At 37.5% G+C, this 18,262-nt stretch overlaps 1 protein-coding gene across 3 annotated transcripts in view; it reads left to right on the forward strand.

Annotated features, from left to right (window-relative positions):
* ATG4C (autophagy related 4C cysteine peptidase) overlaps window positions 1-18,262 on the forward strand; it is a 29,841-nt gene that overhangs the window by 5,010 nt on the left and 6,569 nt on the right. For 2 of the 3 annotated variants that reach the window (XM_020807737.3, XM_020807738.3), the window contains exons 3-10: window positions 1,691-1,774; window positions 2,702-2,935; window positions 4,604-4,934; window positions 6,922-6,992; window positions 9,099-9,235; window positions 12,524-12,602; window positions 13,295-13,371; window positions 16,820-16,939. In XM_020807737.3, coding sequence (XP_020663396.3) covers window positions 1,691-1,774; window positions 2,702-2,935; window positions 4,604-4,934; window positions 6,922-6,992; window positions 9,099-9,235; window positions 12,524-12,602; window positions 13,295-13,371; window positions 16,820-16,939 — 1,133 coding nt within the window. The remainder of the gene's footprint in view (window positions 1-1,690; window positions 1,775-2,701; window positions 2,936-4,603; window positions 4,935-6,921; window positions 6,993-9,098; window positions 9,236-12,523; window positions 12,603-13,294; window positions 13,372-16,819; window positions 16,940-18,262) is intronic. The other variant, XM_078392940.1, reaches the window with a different exon arrangement.

Here is an 18,262-nt window from a genome sequence, read left to right on the forward strand (position 1 = left end):
ATTTGTTTGCAAGCTGATTGTGTAGTGTTATTGCTCACCTGGAGCAACCATTAACATCAAAGGAAGGAAGTAGGAATTTGCACAAGAGAGGGAGTTAGTATAAAAGCCAACATCTAGTGATGTCCTTTTGCTATTATGCTAAACTAGTTTAATCTTATATAAAAAAAGATCCAAACTCATATGCTCCTAACCTTTTCTCTTTCAGTGGCTGAAATCCTGTTGTTTAGTCACACTGGAATAGATTAATTGAATCAGTGGGGATTTGATGAGTCAGCCGTTCCATAAGTTTTGTTGATTAAAATATGCCTACTATAATTTTGATTTACTATAAGTAGCAACTAGAGTAGCCCACCTGAATCAATGGAACCTATGTTGAACCAGCAAATCCCCACTGATTCAATAAGCCTGTTTTGGTGTGACTTATTATGCTGAGCAACAGGATTTCAGCCAGTGTGTTGTAAAATGATCGCAAACTTTGACCTCTTTTTAAAAAATAATTAATTTTAGCAATAGGATTATATCTAGAGATGGACAAACTGTGTTTAGTCATGACAGTGATCCAGTGACAAGTCAAGCCATTTCTGAAGTTGGCTTGATATCCTCAACCACAACTACTGTACAACTAGTGGGCTTTCCAATGTTCTTGGACTAAAGCACCTACTGGTTCGTTCTAGCTAGTCTCATGAATGGAAGGAGATGTTGAGAGCTGCAGTCCAACAAACTGAAGAACCACATATTGCTCATCTGTATTATAAATCATAGTTATTTTTTAGGATATTATCAATTAGAATTAAAGTCTTTCAGGCTCTCTATTACAGCTTGCCTTCAGACATTTGCTTGGTTTATATAATTTATGTATTGTCCATATCACACAAATATTTCAAGGCAGTGTACCAAAAAAACCTCTCATAATTTCTTAGAATGCTTTATAATTTTATCAAATCCATTTTTGAATACTGTAATACCAACTAGTTGTTTTTATGTGTTAATGAAAGCCACAGGACTAACATTTGATTTGGTGCTTAAATTATGTTGCCATGCAAGAGATCTTAATTCTGCAGGCCTTGGTAAAATAGCAATTCACAAACTTACTCTAAAAATAGTTTACATCATATTTGTTGTAGTTGTAGAAGGGGTAGCTGTGTTATAGGTGCAAGCATTATAGGTGAAGACAAAATAAAAGTATAAAGTAAAAAAAGACAAATGTGGTGGCGTGTGAAAGATTGACTTCTGGTTTTTTTTAATGTGGGCTTTCGTGGACAAGTCCACTTCATCCGACATAAGAGGCTCTTTGTGTGATTTATTTTTACTACTGGGCTCTTATGTTGGATGAAGTGGACTTGTCCATGAAAGCTCACACTAAAAAAATATAAATGTTAGTCTTTAAGGTGCCACCGCGTTTTTGACTTTTTTCTTTTTCTTTTGTTTTCACCTATTATACTGTACTTATTGTTATGTGCTCTCATGTTGCTTGCGACTTATGGTGATCCTATGAATTAACGACCTCCAAAATGTCCTGTCATTAAGAACCCTGCTCAGTTCTTGCAAACTAGAGATGGCATGTAAAGGCAAATAAATTTGTTTCAAAGCTAAATGGAAACTTCCTGTCTTTGTTTTCACTTCACTATTTGCTAATCTTATTCAAGTCAACATGCTGATATCTATTTTTTGTTTTTGTTTCTCTTTATAGGCTGGGTTTTGAAAACAAAAACTTATTTTAGCAGAAATTCTCCTGTATTTTTACTTGGAAAATGTTACCATTTTAAGACTGATGGTATGATTCTCAAATACATAACTTCTTCCAAGCCTATTGGTTTTTGTTTGTTTGTTTTCTTGTTCCCCTTTTAAAATTGTTTGTGTGGTTCATTTATAGTACTACTGGACCATTGATTTACCACTTGTCATAAGTGATCTAAAACATGACAGGGACTCCTAACATAGGGCATGACAAAATTCTGCCATTTCCTTTCTGTTGTCCTGCCAGGTAGAAGAGCAGTCAAGAAGGATGTACTGTACATACATTGTTTCCCTATATGTTTAGAAAAGGAACTTGATGAAAAGAGGCCAATAGGATAGGGAATGTGAGGCAATTAGTGGATCCTACAATGATTTGTGAGTCTCTACTGAGTATAAACACAGGGCTCTGTTATATAATTTGGCCGTCCCTCCACATCTAGGCAAGGAATAAACCCACTGAGAAGGTCCTGCTTTAATGATAGTACTTTCTTCTGTTTCCTTTTCTGGAAATATGATATTCAGATTTATGGTCTTCATTGTATTCTGTGCTCAGAAGAGGACGGTTGTTTCTATAATAGAACAAGAATCCATTCAAAGCAGCAATTGTCCGTGTTTTCCTTCTGAAGTGAAGATTTTATTGAAAACTTTGTTGAACAGTGCTCTTAAATTTGACTTATGAAGAAAATGTACCTTTGTCCATTCACATTCCAGATGAAAGCTACTAGCTTTATCTGAGTCCCTATGGCAGATACATGTACATTCTATTTCCAGATATTGTTTCATTATGGGTAGAAAAATGTTTCTATAAGCTTTATGTTTTCAGTAGTTCTGGTACAAAATATTGGTCTCTCCCCCCCCACACACACACACACTTATTGCACAACGAATATTGTACTGGTTCATAAAGAATTTATGGTACATCCAGTGTATACATTTTATGTAATGCATGGTTTCTTTTTTGTAGAGCCAAATGACGTGTCACCAAATGGATCGAATGATGATATTACAGAGGAAGGGATTTCAAGAAATGTTGAAGAGTTTCGTAAAGATTTTATTTCAAGAATATGGTTGACATACAGAGAAGAATTTCCCCAAATCAAGGGTTCAACATTAACTACAGATTGTGGCTGGGGCTGTACTTTGAGGACTGGTCAGATGCTTCTAGCACAAGGGCTTATTCTTCATTTTCTTGGTAGAGGCAAGTTAAAAAATTTGTTGGAATATTAAGATATATTTTGATTTTGACAGGGAAGCACTGGTCACCTGAGTAATTGGACACTCCTGTAAAGAATGTGTCAGCTCTTTAAATGGAAGATTGTTTTGTGTTGTTTTTGGAATGTATTCTTAAGTCTGCAACAATCACTTTGTGAGAAATTTTAAATGCATATTTTATTTCAGTGATATATCCCACCTTGCTTCCAATGGAGCCTAGTTCATGGTTCCACCTCTACTTGGGTGTCCAAATCCTAAATCAGCAGTCCAGCCACTGCACCACAGTGATAGTTGTGCAATTTTGCTGAAAACAACAGAACACCCATAGATATTGAGTATCTCACTGTGTCAGATGGGAACATTTGACATAATTTATCAAATAATCTGCTATTTGCTGCCTAACTTGCAATATAGTTGTAAAATCTGTAAAAAATAAATTTCCATAAATTCTTTTTGAAAAAACCCAAAAACTCCTCTGGTTTAGGAATGTGGGATATTGAAATGTCTTAATTCTGATTCCTTTGAATGACTGTTCTGTTTTGTGTTGGGATACAACCAACATTTTGGTGTAATAGAATAATGGCATCACTTGAAGCATCACTTACAGATGGTTTGAAAACTTCAGCTGATTCAAAATGCAGTCGCCAGACAGCAGATTGGGGCCAGTTATAAGGAGCATGCAATGCCCCTGCTACAATGACTGCACTGGCTACTAGCCTGTTTCTGGACCCAGTTCAAAATACTGTATTGGTTATCATCTATAAAGCCATATGTGGTTTGGGTCCAGGCTATCTAAAGTATTGTATCTCTCCATATGAGTCTCTAAGCCATTAAGATCTTAAGAGACAACCCTTCTCTTGGTCCCATTGCAATCACAGGCAATTTGTGGAATGCTCTCCCTTAGGAGGTTAGGTTCTCCCCTTCCTTTTATCCTTCTCTCAACCATTGAAGACCCATCTCCTCAGGCAGGTTTTCAATAACCATGACTGAGTCCCTAGATGCTGATTTTTTAGCTTTTCTAAGTTTGCTTTTAAATATTTAAATGTTGCAAATTACTCAATGGTTTTTAAAATTATTATTGTGGTTTATTTGTTATTTATTTATTTAAAATATTTTTATCCCACCTTTCATCTTAAAAAGAACCCCAGGCGGCTGTTTAACTGTTTTTTTATCTAGATTTTATTGTGGTTTTAGCATTACTTTTGTTAACTTGGTGAGATGCTTTGGGCCCTCTCAGCAAAAGAAAGGCAACCTACAAATGATGGAGGAAAATAAATATGCAAAATACAGTACTTTGGCGGATGCTAAATTGTCCACTCAGAACAGCTAGTTGAAGGAATGTTTCACTTTCATGGCCAGAATCCTATAGGGATTTTTCTGTGGACCTCACAAAATCATGTATTTCACAATGCTAAGTTTAACTAATTAATGAGGTGTCAGTTGTGTGCCTGTGTTAGCGTGATTTCATTTACTCCAAAGATAAATCACAGTAAGATTCTGGCTATTATTTTAAACTATTGGCAGTTAATATTAAACTGTTCAATTTAACTAATTTAACATGAGTAGGAATTCCTTGAATTGCTAACAGCAAGGATTGAGGAGAAAGCTCTTAATCTGAAACAGGAATTATACTCCCTTCATAATATTGTCACAGACTGGACGTGGCCAGATGCGCTGGTCATTGAAAATCCAGACACTGAATCATGGAAGAGTCACACAGTGAAAAGACTGACGTCATCCCTTGAAGCATCACTTGTAAGAGAGAAAGGATTCAAGAACCAGCCAGGCCACCCTAAGCAAATGTCAAAGGGAGACTTGGGAAACAGAGAAGGCAGAAATGAGCATTACCACCGAAAAATCATATCTTGGTTTGGTGATTCTCCACTTGCAAATTTTGGCTTACATCGGCTGATAGAATATGGAAACACGTCTGGAAAAATAGCTGGAGATTGGTATGGGCCAGCTGTCGTCGCACACCTTTTGAGGTAAAACAATAACCCAGCCACATCTAAATTATCTTTCAGTAATTCATCAGATGGATTGGGACTTACTCATGTTACCTTTATTTTCAGATTTTAAGTGAATTACAGAATAGCCATTAAAGCGTAGCACTATTTCCTTGCTTAGTCACTAGTGAGTCAAATGTATAGGATGTGTTCCAGACAAATAACAGCAAGGAAAGTAGTTGTAATGAATATCTCAATATATATTTTGCTTTAATTTCTTCCATTTTCGAAATGTTTCCATCACCCCTTCCAGAGAACAAAGGTGCCAAGAGCTGTTCCAAAGCTAGGCTTTATATACAGCACTTTTAATGAAATGTTCTAAAAACTAACAACTCTTTTAACCTTGGAACATGCATAACATTATAGACCTCTCTCTCTCCTTTTTTTTTAAATACTGTAACCTGGGGGCTGTAATGTACTGATAGTGTAATGAACTGTCAGAGTTTAAAATTGATGTTTTCAGCATTTCTTTGCACATATCAGGTTCTTATGAAATTGTAAGTGTATGGGACTATTAATATTATAATTACATAATAGTAAAAGTAAAGGGTCTGTGACATTCAGGCTAGTTTTTTAAAAAAATGCTGAAAGTCAGATTTCTCAGTATAGGATGTCTTTGTATGCCACTTTTGGGGGATACCATTGATTTTCTATTTTTATAGTCTTATGTTCTAGGTGGTTCCCAATATGGTCATAAATTGAATCATTAAGTCTTCTAAGCGCAAGAGGCCAAAGTGCAGATGTAAATTTTTTACATCTGTATAGGTGCACGTGCTTGTATAGCAAGAATATTCACCTTGAATGAGACTATGGGGAAATAATACTGTGTTTGAGAGGTGAAGGTTATTTATGTATCCGGTGGACTTTGGACAGGTACATATTTGAAATTTGGCATGGAAAGCTTGTTAATATTTACCCGCAACCTCACTTGATGTTTTTGGGAGGGAGAGAGATTCAGGTTCAAGGTCTGCATGCCCAATTTGTATGTTATTTCTGTGAACAAATTCCACCAGAATTTATCCATTGGAAGGCTCGTTGGGTTACATGCGCTATCTTGGGCAAGCTGTACCACCAAGGAGGAGGACTAGTAAAATACTTCTGGTCCTTTAAATCTAAGAAACCCTGGTAGGGTCACCATAACCCAGGATCAGTGGCATATAATTATTAGCAGGCACTCATTCTGCCTTGCTGAGTATAGATATAGGATATGGTGGAAATTTTCAGTTCTTTGTGCATAATAAGATTGTACATTTTGTTACAACAACAGGAGCAAGTGGCTTTCGTACAAAGCAGCATGACGTCCTGTATGAAGTCATCTTAATTTTTTTTCCAAGCAGGTCTTCTTCAGTACAGTAAATTGAACCACAAATCATTTCAGTTTTATTTATTTAATTTATGTAATGCCCGGTTAGTGAATTCCCACTACTCTGGGCAGTGTACAAACAAGGAAAAGGCCCACTTTGTTCCCCTAAAAAAACATGAAGTGTTGTTTCTTTTGAGAGTATTTTATCTGCTCATTTGAAGTAAGGAAAATGAAAAAGACTGAAATGATCATGTGTTTCTGGTAGTTCTTTTTAGTTAGGGGAGTGGTCCCCAACCTTGGGCCTCCAGATGTTCTTGGACTACAACTTTCAGAAGCCTTCACCACCTCCTCTGTTGGCCAGAATTTCTGGGAGTTGATGATGAGGCCCAAGGTTCGGGACCACTAATTTAGGGTATAGACATGTCCATTTCAAAGCTGGTAAACTGCTTAAACCTACTTATTTCTATTTCCTCTTAGCAACAAATTTGATTTCCAGATGTAGCAATCTGAATTTTCAGTGTTTATGAGAGACAGAGGCTAATAATTTTCAAACATTCCTAGCTTGTCAGTTTCCTTGGGGTAAATCAATCTAAGATGGATGTTCTAGGTTAGCTCAAATTTTGCATACCATGAACCTGAAATAAGTTTGTTATTTGTACCTAGAAAAGCTGTTGAACAGGCAAGAGATCCTGAGTTGCAAGGGATAACTGTCTATGTTGCCCAAGACTGTACAGGTAAGTGCGTTAACTGGCATGCTTGACCAATCTTCAAAGCGTTTCATAGTGATGTTAAGTGTCAAATGTCTTCAGAAGCAGAAAGATAGTTTCGTCGAAGGAGACACATCATTTTGAGTTAGGTCTCCTAACTCTCAGATTCACTTTTTTGTTTTTGCTTTTCCCCTTTTTTGCTTGTAGGGGTGAGAATCTCCCATTGCCCAACCAGAATTCCAATAATGTTATTCTGGATTCAAGCTATTACAAATTTAACATTTTCTAAAGCTACAACACATGCTAATAATAAAGTAGTATAAGTTTTGGAGTGAAGACCTTTGTTTCTTTTATGATGGCTACTGTTTTCTTGAAAATCAGTGTTGCTGCATAGCATTTGAAAAAGAGAATGTTAACTCAAAGATTATGGGAGTATTGTCTTTTCTATTTTGGCCAACAGGCTGTTCACTTTCTTTGCTTCTGTAGCATCTATTAACAGGTCTCCTGAACTTAGTGATTCAATCTCTTAGATTCCTTCTTTTCACCCTCACGCACAAACCATTTAAAATGATGTATTACCCCTTTCTTTCGCTGTCTCAAAAAAATACCCTGGGTAATTAAAATATAGTTTAAAGAAGATATTTCTTCTCTCCTATGTCATTAGATCAATGAAAAAAATATATTTTTTTTCTGACCTGATATAATAGAATGTTGTCACTTTGCATTGGATACACAGATGTTTTAGAAAGTGAATAAAGCCAGTAGTGTTGGAATCTCTTTCTTGGGCCTAAATCTAGTATTGTGCTTTTGGATGTCCTTGTTTCCTCAACCCTGTTCCTCACACCTGGTCAGAGCTCTCTGCAGCACATTCTGAGTGTATGTGGGGTTGCAGTGGGAACCAGCAATTAATGAATTGGACAAAAAGCAAAGCAAAAAAGCAAAGTGTGCTGCTTATATACCGCCCCATAGCGCTTCAAGCACACTCTGGGCGGTTTACCATTTTTAATTATGCAGGCTACACATTGCCCCCCCCCAGTGTGATGGGTGCTGATCATTTGCTGCTGGATATTGTTGATGGATAGAAAGATGTAGGTGGTTGTAGTGATAAAATTCTAGACTTTTGTCAAAGATGAAGGTGTGAGTTGCCTCTCAAGGTTCTCTTACACTCAACTGCTTTTCTTCTGGAGCAGTGGTCCCCAACCTTGGGCCTCCAGATGTTCTTGGACTACAACTCCCAGAAGCCTTCACCACCACCTCTGCTGGCCAGGATTTCTGGGAGTTGAAGTCCAAGAACATCTGGAGGCCCAAGGTTGGAGACCACTATTCTGGAGTATACAGTGTTACACACCACAACATATGCCTGCCATTTGATAGGTCTAATTGCTTGCTTTGATGTCTTTCAATGAAGAAGACCATCACTGGCTGAGAAAGGTTAATTCACTGAAATGTTTTTTATCTTTTAAACACCAGCTCCTGCCACAGTGAATGGGTGAATTCTATCTCATACTATAGACTTCCTCAGTCTGGGGCCCTCCACTATTCTTTCCGGGATTTATGGTCATTATTTTGTGCTGCCAGGGATTGATTGAAATTGAAATACAAAGCATCTGGAGGGTTACCAGCTGGGAAAAGATTGCTGTAGTGCCACAGGCATGCCAGGATGTTACAATCCAATGAACAAAGCACTAGTGTGGCTTTCACATGGTTGCAATGCAGTAGCCAGTCTGCATGCTACATCCACAACCAGGTCCGCTGTTGCTACAAAAAGAAAAAGAAGGTAGACTTCAGGTAGCTCTACAACTGGTACAAATAATTATGTTGCTAGCCTGGACAGATAGAACTGGGCAGATAGAACTGGGCAGATAGAACTGGGCAAATAGACCAACAGATGTACCTCTTAGTAGGCTGGCCAGTAATGGGGCAGCATGAAGATCCATCAGAGGGGAAAAATGATGATGATGTTTTCCTATCTGTGTTCAAATCAGTGGATGTATTCTTTCTTTCTTTCTTTCTTTCTTTCTTTCTTTCTTTCTTTCTTTCTTTCTTTCTTTCTTTCTTTCTTTGGTAAAGTTGTTAGTTTGCATTTGTAGATGTGCTCAAATAAACCTGGTTTATTCTTGTGTCTTTTTCAAGTTTACAAGTCTGATGTGATTGATATGCAGTGCTCTTTCGTGGATTCTGAAAGATCAGATGCCAGATCTGTGATTATATTAATTCCAGTGAGACTTGGTGGCGAAAGAACTAACATGGAATACCTGGAGTTTGTAAAGGTATGCAGTAAATTCAGTTTTCAGAAAGTAATCCTGGATGGTAAAAGATTTAAGAACAAAATCGTCAATCCTATTAAATGTATTTATAATTTTTACGGCAGTAGATCATAAAGTTTGGCTTCAGAAGTTTGAAATTTCATTATGCAAATATTGCAGGGCACAGATATTCCCCGTGAAGCCACTTGCAACTATTCCAGTCCCTAAATGACTGCTTTGCTGATACAATAGCCCAGAGTAAAAACTCATCTGTTTCACCTGATGTGTGTCCCCATGAGACCTGGATTTTAAAATGTTACTAAAGCTCTTCATCTGTTTCCCCCATATATACAGTTTAGTGCATTTAAATTAACAACTTCTAGCTTTCCTGCCCCCCCCCATACCAACAAAAGCAGTCTACATGTATTAGCTGTTTTCCATGGTATGCATAGATACAAATATGAGTAAACAAAATCAGGTATTGGATGATGTTAAGACCTCTATGTTATAGTTCATCATATTCTCTGTGTACAGAAACTAGCCTGTCAGACTTTTTAAGGACAAGGACTAGAGGTGGCTTTAAAAAGAGAGAGAGAGTTTAATCTCGACCTGCCTACTCAGACGTAGCAGCCTGATCCAGAAACGAAAGAGAGCAGCTTTGTTTTTCTGACTGCCAAGAGAAATGTGTTGAAATGAAGTGGGTGGCGGGAATAAAATTACAGTAGAAGTGTGGGTTATTTAGCTAAGTGAGAGGGTTTAGTGATTTCCTCTCATTTGCTGACTTGTGATTTAGGGAAGGATTGGCATTATATGAATTTATACACACATATAATCGTGGCATCTGCTGTATGAAAAGAGGGCGGATTTGATTCTTTAGTAATTAGAGACACCAGGGCGCCCTAATGTACAGTTCCAATGAAACCTCTTCCAGAAGGATCTTAGTAGTTGGAAGTGATCAGTGGCATCAACAGAAATATCAGTATTTGCTAGATTTATTTTTTAATTTTATTTTAGCTTTTTAGAATAGTAATTGGATGTGTTCTATCGCCTGTAAAAGAAGCCTTGCTGTCTTGTATGTAAAAAAGCTGCTGGTGCTTCAGGAACCAATTGCCCTGAATAAACAGGGGCGGGATAAGGAAGGCAAGCTACACATAATATTTGGTGTAACAAAAATAAAAACAAAAGAGTTGTGTGACACCTTGTTTTTATTTTTGTGTTTTGTGTCTATTTTTATTATACACACTGAACAAAGCTGACACAGTTGCCTCTGAAAACAGCCCTGTGCGCATCCTCACTGTTTTCCCCATCGCTGTGACTAAAAATACGAAGGGGAAAAGAACGGGAAAAGCAGAAGGGTAGAATCTGGTTACAAGTTTGCTTCCAAACTCAGGAGTGTTGATGCTAACATGTAAAACCCTACATATCAGATCCCAAACATGCAGAAGAGTGCAGAATTGTGTAACAATGTCAACAGTAGAAACCTTGTTATTTATTCTGCCCTCCTTGGAGACACATTGACTTTTAAAAGGCTTTTGTCTGTGGTTGCTTCTCGATTATGGAACCCCTGCTTCTCTGAAATACATGCACCTACTATGCCATTATATGCTTATCTACAAGATCAGATATTAGGAAGTGAGTGAGTGATAGGAGGTTGTCCTCTCCCCCGACCCAGTATTGAAGCTGTATATGTATATTGAAGCGGTGTACTTCAACTGGGTGTTTTCAATTGCGCTTTTATACTATATGTTCCTTTGAGAGAGAGAGAGAGATTGGGATGTACAGCACACCCTTCGTCTTATGGCCCATAGTTCTTTTGATATACATCATATACCCGTATTTTTCGCTCCATAAGACGCACCTTTCCATAAGACGCACCAATTTTTTAGGAGAAGAAAACAGGAAAATATAATCTGTTTTCTTCGCTCCATAAGACGCACAGACTTTCCACACCCCTGTTTTGTGGGAAAAAAGTGAGTCTTATGGTGCAAAAAATACAGTATATATGGGGATCTCTCTCATTGAGATCTCTCTCTCTCTCTCTGTAAGGAACATACATGCACACACACACACACACACACATATATATATATATATATATATATACAGTATATGGATCTCATGTATATCAAAAGAACTAAGGGCCGTAAGACGAAGGGTGTGCTGTACATCCCAATAATAAATAAATGTGATACATGAGCAAAATTAAAGTGTATTTATTTATTTATTCATAATTCATTCAAATATTTATGTACCACCTGACTTAGTGCTAGGCACTACTCTAGGCAGTTTACAATCAGGGAAAATTGATTGAAACTTGGACAGTGTCTCCCCAAGCCTTCTTGGTGCTTAAGGTCATCAGTGGAGGCCCTCCTCCCGGTGCCACCACAGTGGGGACACGAGAGAGGGCCTTCTCTGTGGTAGCTCCCAGATTATGGAATGCTCTCCCTCAGGAGGGCAGCTTGGCCCTCTACTTTTTATCCTTCCACCGTCAGCTGAAGACCCATGTTTTCAGGCAGGCTTTTAATCAATCATGATTGATACCCTGAATGCCTCTTTTAAATTTTTAAATGTTTATTCACTTTTAATTTTTTAGTCATATTTAATTAGTTTACGGTTTAATTGCTTTTTAAAGTTCAACTTATGTTTTGAATTCTACTCTTTTAATATTGTGAGCCACCCTGGATCCCCTTATCGGGAGAAAAGCGGCTGATAAATAAACAGATAAATAAAAATGTATTCATAAGTCCTACCCTTCAAACCAAATGGTAGATCAACAATACAAATAACAAAATCTAACCTTACTAAGACCTAAGTGATGGTGGGAGTGGGTGATTCACATATAGACTGATTCAAGACAGGATGTTGCAACTTCCTCTTTCTAAAGGAAATAGTCAAGATGACATTGCTCTTTAGATTGGCAGGGCTGCATTATTTGTTCTCAGTGATGGGCCTGAAGGGACTTGAGTGAAATATTTTCTGTCTGATATTTTGGCTGGAATTGATTTTTCTGTAATGCTTACCATTTGTACTGTTTGGCTGCAATCTAGAGCCCTATGAATACAGGATTCACAGTGTTTTTACATGAAATACTCTCAATAGGCATAGTCATTTGCATGCCGAGGGGCTTTTCTTTTGTTTCCTTTCATTTTAGTTTTGCTTTATAAGAAAAGAAGATGAGAAAGGCATGGTGAATTGAGGGATTTATTTGCAAGCAGCTTGTTTAAATTGTACTAGCTACCATAAGGTCAAGACCACTGTATTGTAATCTCAGTGTAGTTTTAAATCTGAATTAACTGTTTGTTGTTATGACAGGGGATCTTGAGTCTTGATTACTGCATTGGTATCATTGGTGGCAAACCGAAACAGTCATATTACTTTGCTGGATTTCAAGGTTGGTGTTTTTAATCAGCTATGTCTTTCTCAGTGTGATATGCCTCTTCTCCTTCCCACCCCCGCCCCTATTGCTTAAGAGTTAATATAAGACCAGTGGAAAGTGGAATGATTAAAATAGCAAAATGAGTACTTTATTAATTTATCAGACCTACTGAAGTCCAGTCATTTGTCATTTGCCCCATATGGTAATTGGATTCTGTAAAATGTACATTTAATTTTCTTTGTTGCACAAACAAGGCATAATTTATCTGTTTCATCAAACTCTGTGGATCTTCTGCTACTTGCTCTTTGGCAGCTCTTAGTTATATATTTACCCTTTAGTAGTTTAAACGGTGCAAGTTGATGACCAAATGACAAGCAAATATGTTCTTCCTGTCAGGATGAGGAAGTGCAATGCATTTTTCATATGCAAACTCCTGGAATATAATTGTGTGTTTGTAAAAGTAATTTTATCTCCCAAAATTAAATGACAGTCTCATCACTTTATCAAAATTCTGCTTCTACAAGCATATTTGATTATGCAAAAGTTAATCTGTCCTGCAAAAACCTACATTTCCATCAATGAATATCAGTCTGGCAGTTACTTGCTGGGGGTTTCTTCCCTCCACTGTTCTGCATAGAAATTGGATTGTAAGCAGTGTAATAATAAGGTGTTTTTTGAATTACTTGTCTTTTGTTTTGTCCTTGTAGATGACAGCTTGATTTACATGGATCCTCATTACTGCCAGTCTTTTGTAGATGTAAGCATAAAGGATTTCCCCCTCGAGGTACAATGGATATAGCAAACTGACACTGTTTGCTTCATATATGAACCAAACATTAATTGCTAAGATGTCTGCTTCTCTTCCTTTTTTTTTTTACTTAAAAAAGGAAAATGTATAAAGGTGAAATACTTTGTGTTGGATGTTGATATTTTATATAAAATGGAATATACATCCAATGGACTTTATTGGTGTATTAGATTTTTGCTATTAATAACTACAGCTTGGATCCTAAAAATGGGCTTATATCATCTCAGTCCTCATTAACTCTCCCCCCCCCCACTCCATGTACTGTGTTACACTTCTATGAGTTTCCTTAATTTCACTTGGAATGTATAATTCAGGAAGGGTGGGCAATCTTTAAAGGTCCATGAGCTGCATATGTCCATCTATTGATCTTACAGAACCTCTCACATGACCCCCAGCCACATATTTTTGAAAAAAAAATGTGTTACATTAAATCAGCCACCTTGCACTCTGCCAGTATTTTAGTAAAAGTTGTAATAGTCCTTCTATTAAATGCTTGCATGTTGGTGTTATGGCTGATGCTGTTTTAAACATATGTATCATTGTTGTTTGTTTTTTGTTCTTCTAAGATTAGTTAAAATGCCATTGATTTAACCACCTTCACTTCCCTTTCACACAAGTTGACAGGATATAAATTTTTTAAGTACGTAAAGAAGTGCTGGAGCTCAGCTTCAGTGCTTTGTGAAGGAATGTCCTCTCAGTTTGTGTGTGTTAGCTGTGTTTGTTTCAGGGCAATCTTATTTAACTTTGGATAACTCTAGGGAAGACCAGCTTCACTTCAGAGTAGATCAGAGTAGAATTAAGAGCTAGTGTGTCCTAGTGGATAGTGTGTTGTACTAGGATTCAGTAGATAAGACTTCAAGAGTAGGCTTGGCTGTAGAAGCACACTGAGGGAATGGCAGTGGTGAACATGCAATATCTTACATACTGTACCTTGAAAATCATATTAGGGTCTCCATGATTTGGAACCCAGCTTAACCCTGTAGTACATAAGCAGGTATGGATGCCTATGAAGCACTGTGTTTGAGTTTATTACTCTGAATTTGTCCAAAATTGATGCATACTACTACTAAAAATACTGATCTTGTATGCTCATAAAGCATAATAATTGGGGAGTTGACCTTCTGGGGCCAGTAGAATGGAGAATTTAACACCTTCTGCTGCCTGGGAGACTACACAAACAAGACTGTTTACCATCTGCAGACTGGTACTCATCCCATTTGATTATAATCTGTTAATTGTACGCCTTTCAATGGCAACATTTAGACTTCAACATTTTTAACATGACTCCTAGATTGAATAAACCTGTGCATCTACTTTTAATCTTCTATATAATATTAAGTTATAATACTGTACTGTTATATTCATTGTAACTAGATTTCTATTTCATGGTTTTTGTGGCTCACACATATGGGATTTACTGCATCTGCACAGGAAAATCCATGTGTGGGAGTTTACAGATCGCCACACAAAGAATGACAGTCACAGGCAAGCAGCTTGTTCCTCTTTTACTGGCTCTGTAAGTTCTGCCATTCTGCCAATATGTAATTATGGGCATGATGAAGGCATACCTGATTGATTTCTTTTCCACAACTCCTCCAGAACACTTCAAGTGTTTGATCCCCAAAAGAAGATTGACTTTTTTTTGCCCCCCCAAATGAATAGCCACATTTCTTAGCATACAGTACCAGAAGGATGAGAGGAACAAGTCGCTTTAAAAAACAAACATTCTAAACAGAGGAATTTTAAAACATTCTTACAATCCTTTTAGCATAAATACTGTTGTACTTCTTACGTTATTTCACTAATAAAAGTGCCATGAGAAGAGATATCAGTGTAGCAGTAGTTTAATGAAACGTTTGCCAAAATCTTCTTGTGCTGCTATGCAAATGGCAATTTTTGGTGATGAATTGCCTTTGGTTAAGAAATTGCCATAGACATGGTCAGTTGCATACTGATTGACTTGGCATAATTTGTCCACAAAAGTTAACGTCATTTGTGCTGTGGCAGTGCAACTCAGTAAGAGGATTTGGGCTATTATATTGTGCAATTCTTCAAAGCTTCTGCATATTTTTGCTGAATGTTTAGGTGACTTTAGCAAGATAGTTGCTGTCTATTGGCTGTGTGCCATCCTGTCTCTTGAGGAAGCTGCATTTATTGAGTAAAGTCATGGGCGCCCATCTCAGTATTGCCTACACTGTGAATAGGCAAAATGTGGGTTCCCAGTCCCTCTGGAACCTTCTAGCCCCTCAACACCTTGGAACTTTTCTTCCCTCTCAGAATTTCAAATTGTACTTCCAGAAGCCTTGAGGGCCACAATTTGACATTTAAATGTAGTCTCCTCCTGCCCTCACATGTGCCAGGTTGGAAAGATAGCCAGTCTCTTCGTATCAGGCAAAACCAAAAGAAAGCAAAAACTTTGTGGCACCTTAAAGACTAACTGCTATATTTTAATGTGAGCTTTCATGGACAAGTCCACTTCCTCAGACATAAAATTTTCAGTTTTTCTTTTAAAAAAGGGTGAAGGGCAGGCTCCTTTTTTGGTTCAAAACAGATCCTGAGGTCAGATTGCATTTAAATGGCAAATTCCTAAATCCCTTCCACCAGTTTTCTGGTGTATAGGTTGTCATTGGGCAGTACTATAGGGGAGAGGAATATGCCTGCCAAGGATCTGAGGAATACAATTCTGGATCCTCAGAATTCGCCTTTCCTTCATCTACACTCACTAGCTGTGTCTCTCCAGGATTTCAGAAAGAGCACTTTCCATTGCCCTTCGCCCCCGCATTCTGAGAACAGAAATTGACTTTTACATAGGCAGTCATGAATTTCCCTGAAAGAGTTAGCTATATCTTAAAGTAGAGAACTTTTCCATCTTTGAGGAAGGGAGGGAAATGTGAGGTAGGCTAATGTCTTCCTCTTATACTGGAAACATCATTCTGTATCAGTTTTAATGAGTATCACAATAACATGCATTTTACAGATTCATGTATGGAAAGAAAAACATATTTGTCATGTAAAGGTATGAAGAAGGTTAAAATAAAACAATATATAATTGTGAACATGGCTAGCCTTCACTGTGTCAGTTCTTTGCCCCACTGTACATGGCAGAAAAGATTTACTGAAGCTTATTAGAGAAGGTTTGGGATTGGCCGAACCTTAGGAATACCACAGAATCTTTATACTATGGTTACTACTTTTGGTTTATGAATTCATGTGACATTTAGTAAAATAAAGCTGTTCTTTTTCAAGATGCCACAAGCCTTACTTTCTTTTTGCCTTTTAGATGACTTTATTGGCAATGGTTTTTCTGTAGAAAGGTGTTGTTATTAAATGAGCTGCTATGCTAGCTGCTTGTTAACAAATGAGTGGTGTCTATCTAATTTGTCTTCTTTTATGCTTTTAAACCCATTTTCCCTCCCAACTCCAGTCATTCCACTGTCCTTCTCCGAAGAAGATGTCATTTAAAAAAATGGATCCTAGTTGCACAATAGGCCTGTATTGTCCAGATGTACAAGGTTTTGAAAGGGCTGCTGAAGAAATAACTAGGGTAAGTCTCCACTTGCTAAAACTAACACTTCGTCTCTCCATTCTTCTCTTTAAGATAGTTTTAAATAAAACATGTTTAGATGCAGTGCCTGAGCTTGGGCTTATAGGGTGAATAGGCTAAAATAGTTGTGCAAACTCATCAGTTTCCTGTCATCTGATTATATCAGTACAAGTGAATAACAAAATCTACAATTGCGGTATAAATATCACAAGTGGATAATGCATTACTTACATACACAGTAAGTATTTTGAAGCAAAGTTACCTATAATGGGAGACAGCTGCCTCTTTCCCCTGCTGAAACTAAACTGCATCTTAAAAACAGTTATGGAAATAGGGGACAAAAATCAAAGGATCTCAAAAGACATGTAAATGAGTTTATTGTCAAGGGAAAATCATCACTATCTGATTTTCTATCGTTGATAAAACGAGGACCAAATACAGAATTATCCCACTAGGTGGCAGCATTTAAACAAAAATATTTCTGGCGGAGTCTCTTCCAGTCTCTGAGTTACCTTTAATGCAAAGAAGAATCTTGATGCAATCAATTCCTTAGGGATGATTTTAAATGGAAATATTAAATCAAACTAAATTGTGTGTTATTACTTGTTAGCACATTTGTTACATTTACAGATTAAGATATTATTACTGTGTCTTAGGACCATTTTAAATTTACAATGACACTTACAATCCTGGATCCAAATAAACACAGGTTTGTTTATTGCGTTTGATGTATGAAGAAGATAAGAAGGCTGCTTCACTTAACACAAGAAAAGGAAACTGCTGTTCTATAACGATGAAAGATTTCCTTTTCTCTGCATTGCTTTTGCTCTCTGCCACTTACTCAGATGCTCATCAAAGTTGTCATAAAGATTTGCCTTGCCCAAAAGCACCACAGACATTCAAATATTCTCCTAAGAAATTTTAATGAACTTTTGTTTCGGTGTAGCATTTTTCAAGTGACACAGGAAAAGGCTCCTTTAGTATATGTAGACTTCCTAGATGGAACTGTGGTGGTCCAAATAATAGTAAGGACCTAGGAAGAGGGTAAGGTAAAGATAAAGGTTCCCCTTGACAATTTTTGTCCAGTCGTGTTCGACTCTAGGGGGCAGTGCTCATCCCCGTTTCCAAGCCATAGAGCCAGCGTTTGTCCGAAGACAATCTTCTGTGGTCACATGGCCAGTGCGACTTAGACACGGAACACTGTTACCTTCCCACCAAGGTGGTCCCTATTTATCTACTTGCATTTGCATGCTTTCGAACCGCTAGGTTGGCGGGAGCTGGGACAAGTGACGGGCGCTCACTCCGTCGCGTGGATTCGATCTT

The sequence above is a fragment of the Pogona vitticeps genome, chromosome 4 (assembly GCF_051106095.1).
Source record: "Pogona vitticeps strain Pit_001003342236 chromosome 4, PviZW2.1, whole genome shotgun sequence".
NCBI lineage: Eukaryota > Metazoa > Chordata > Lepidosauria > Squamata > Agamidae > Pogona > Pogona vitticeps.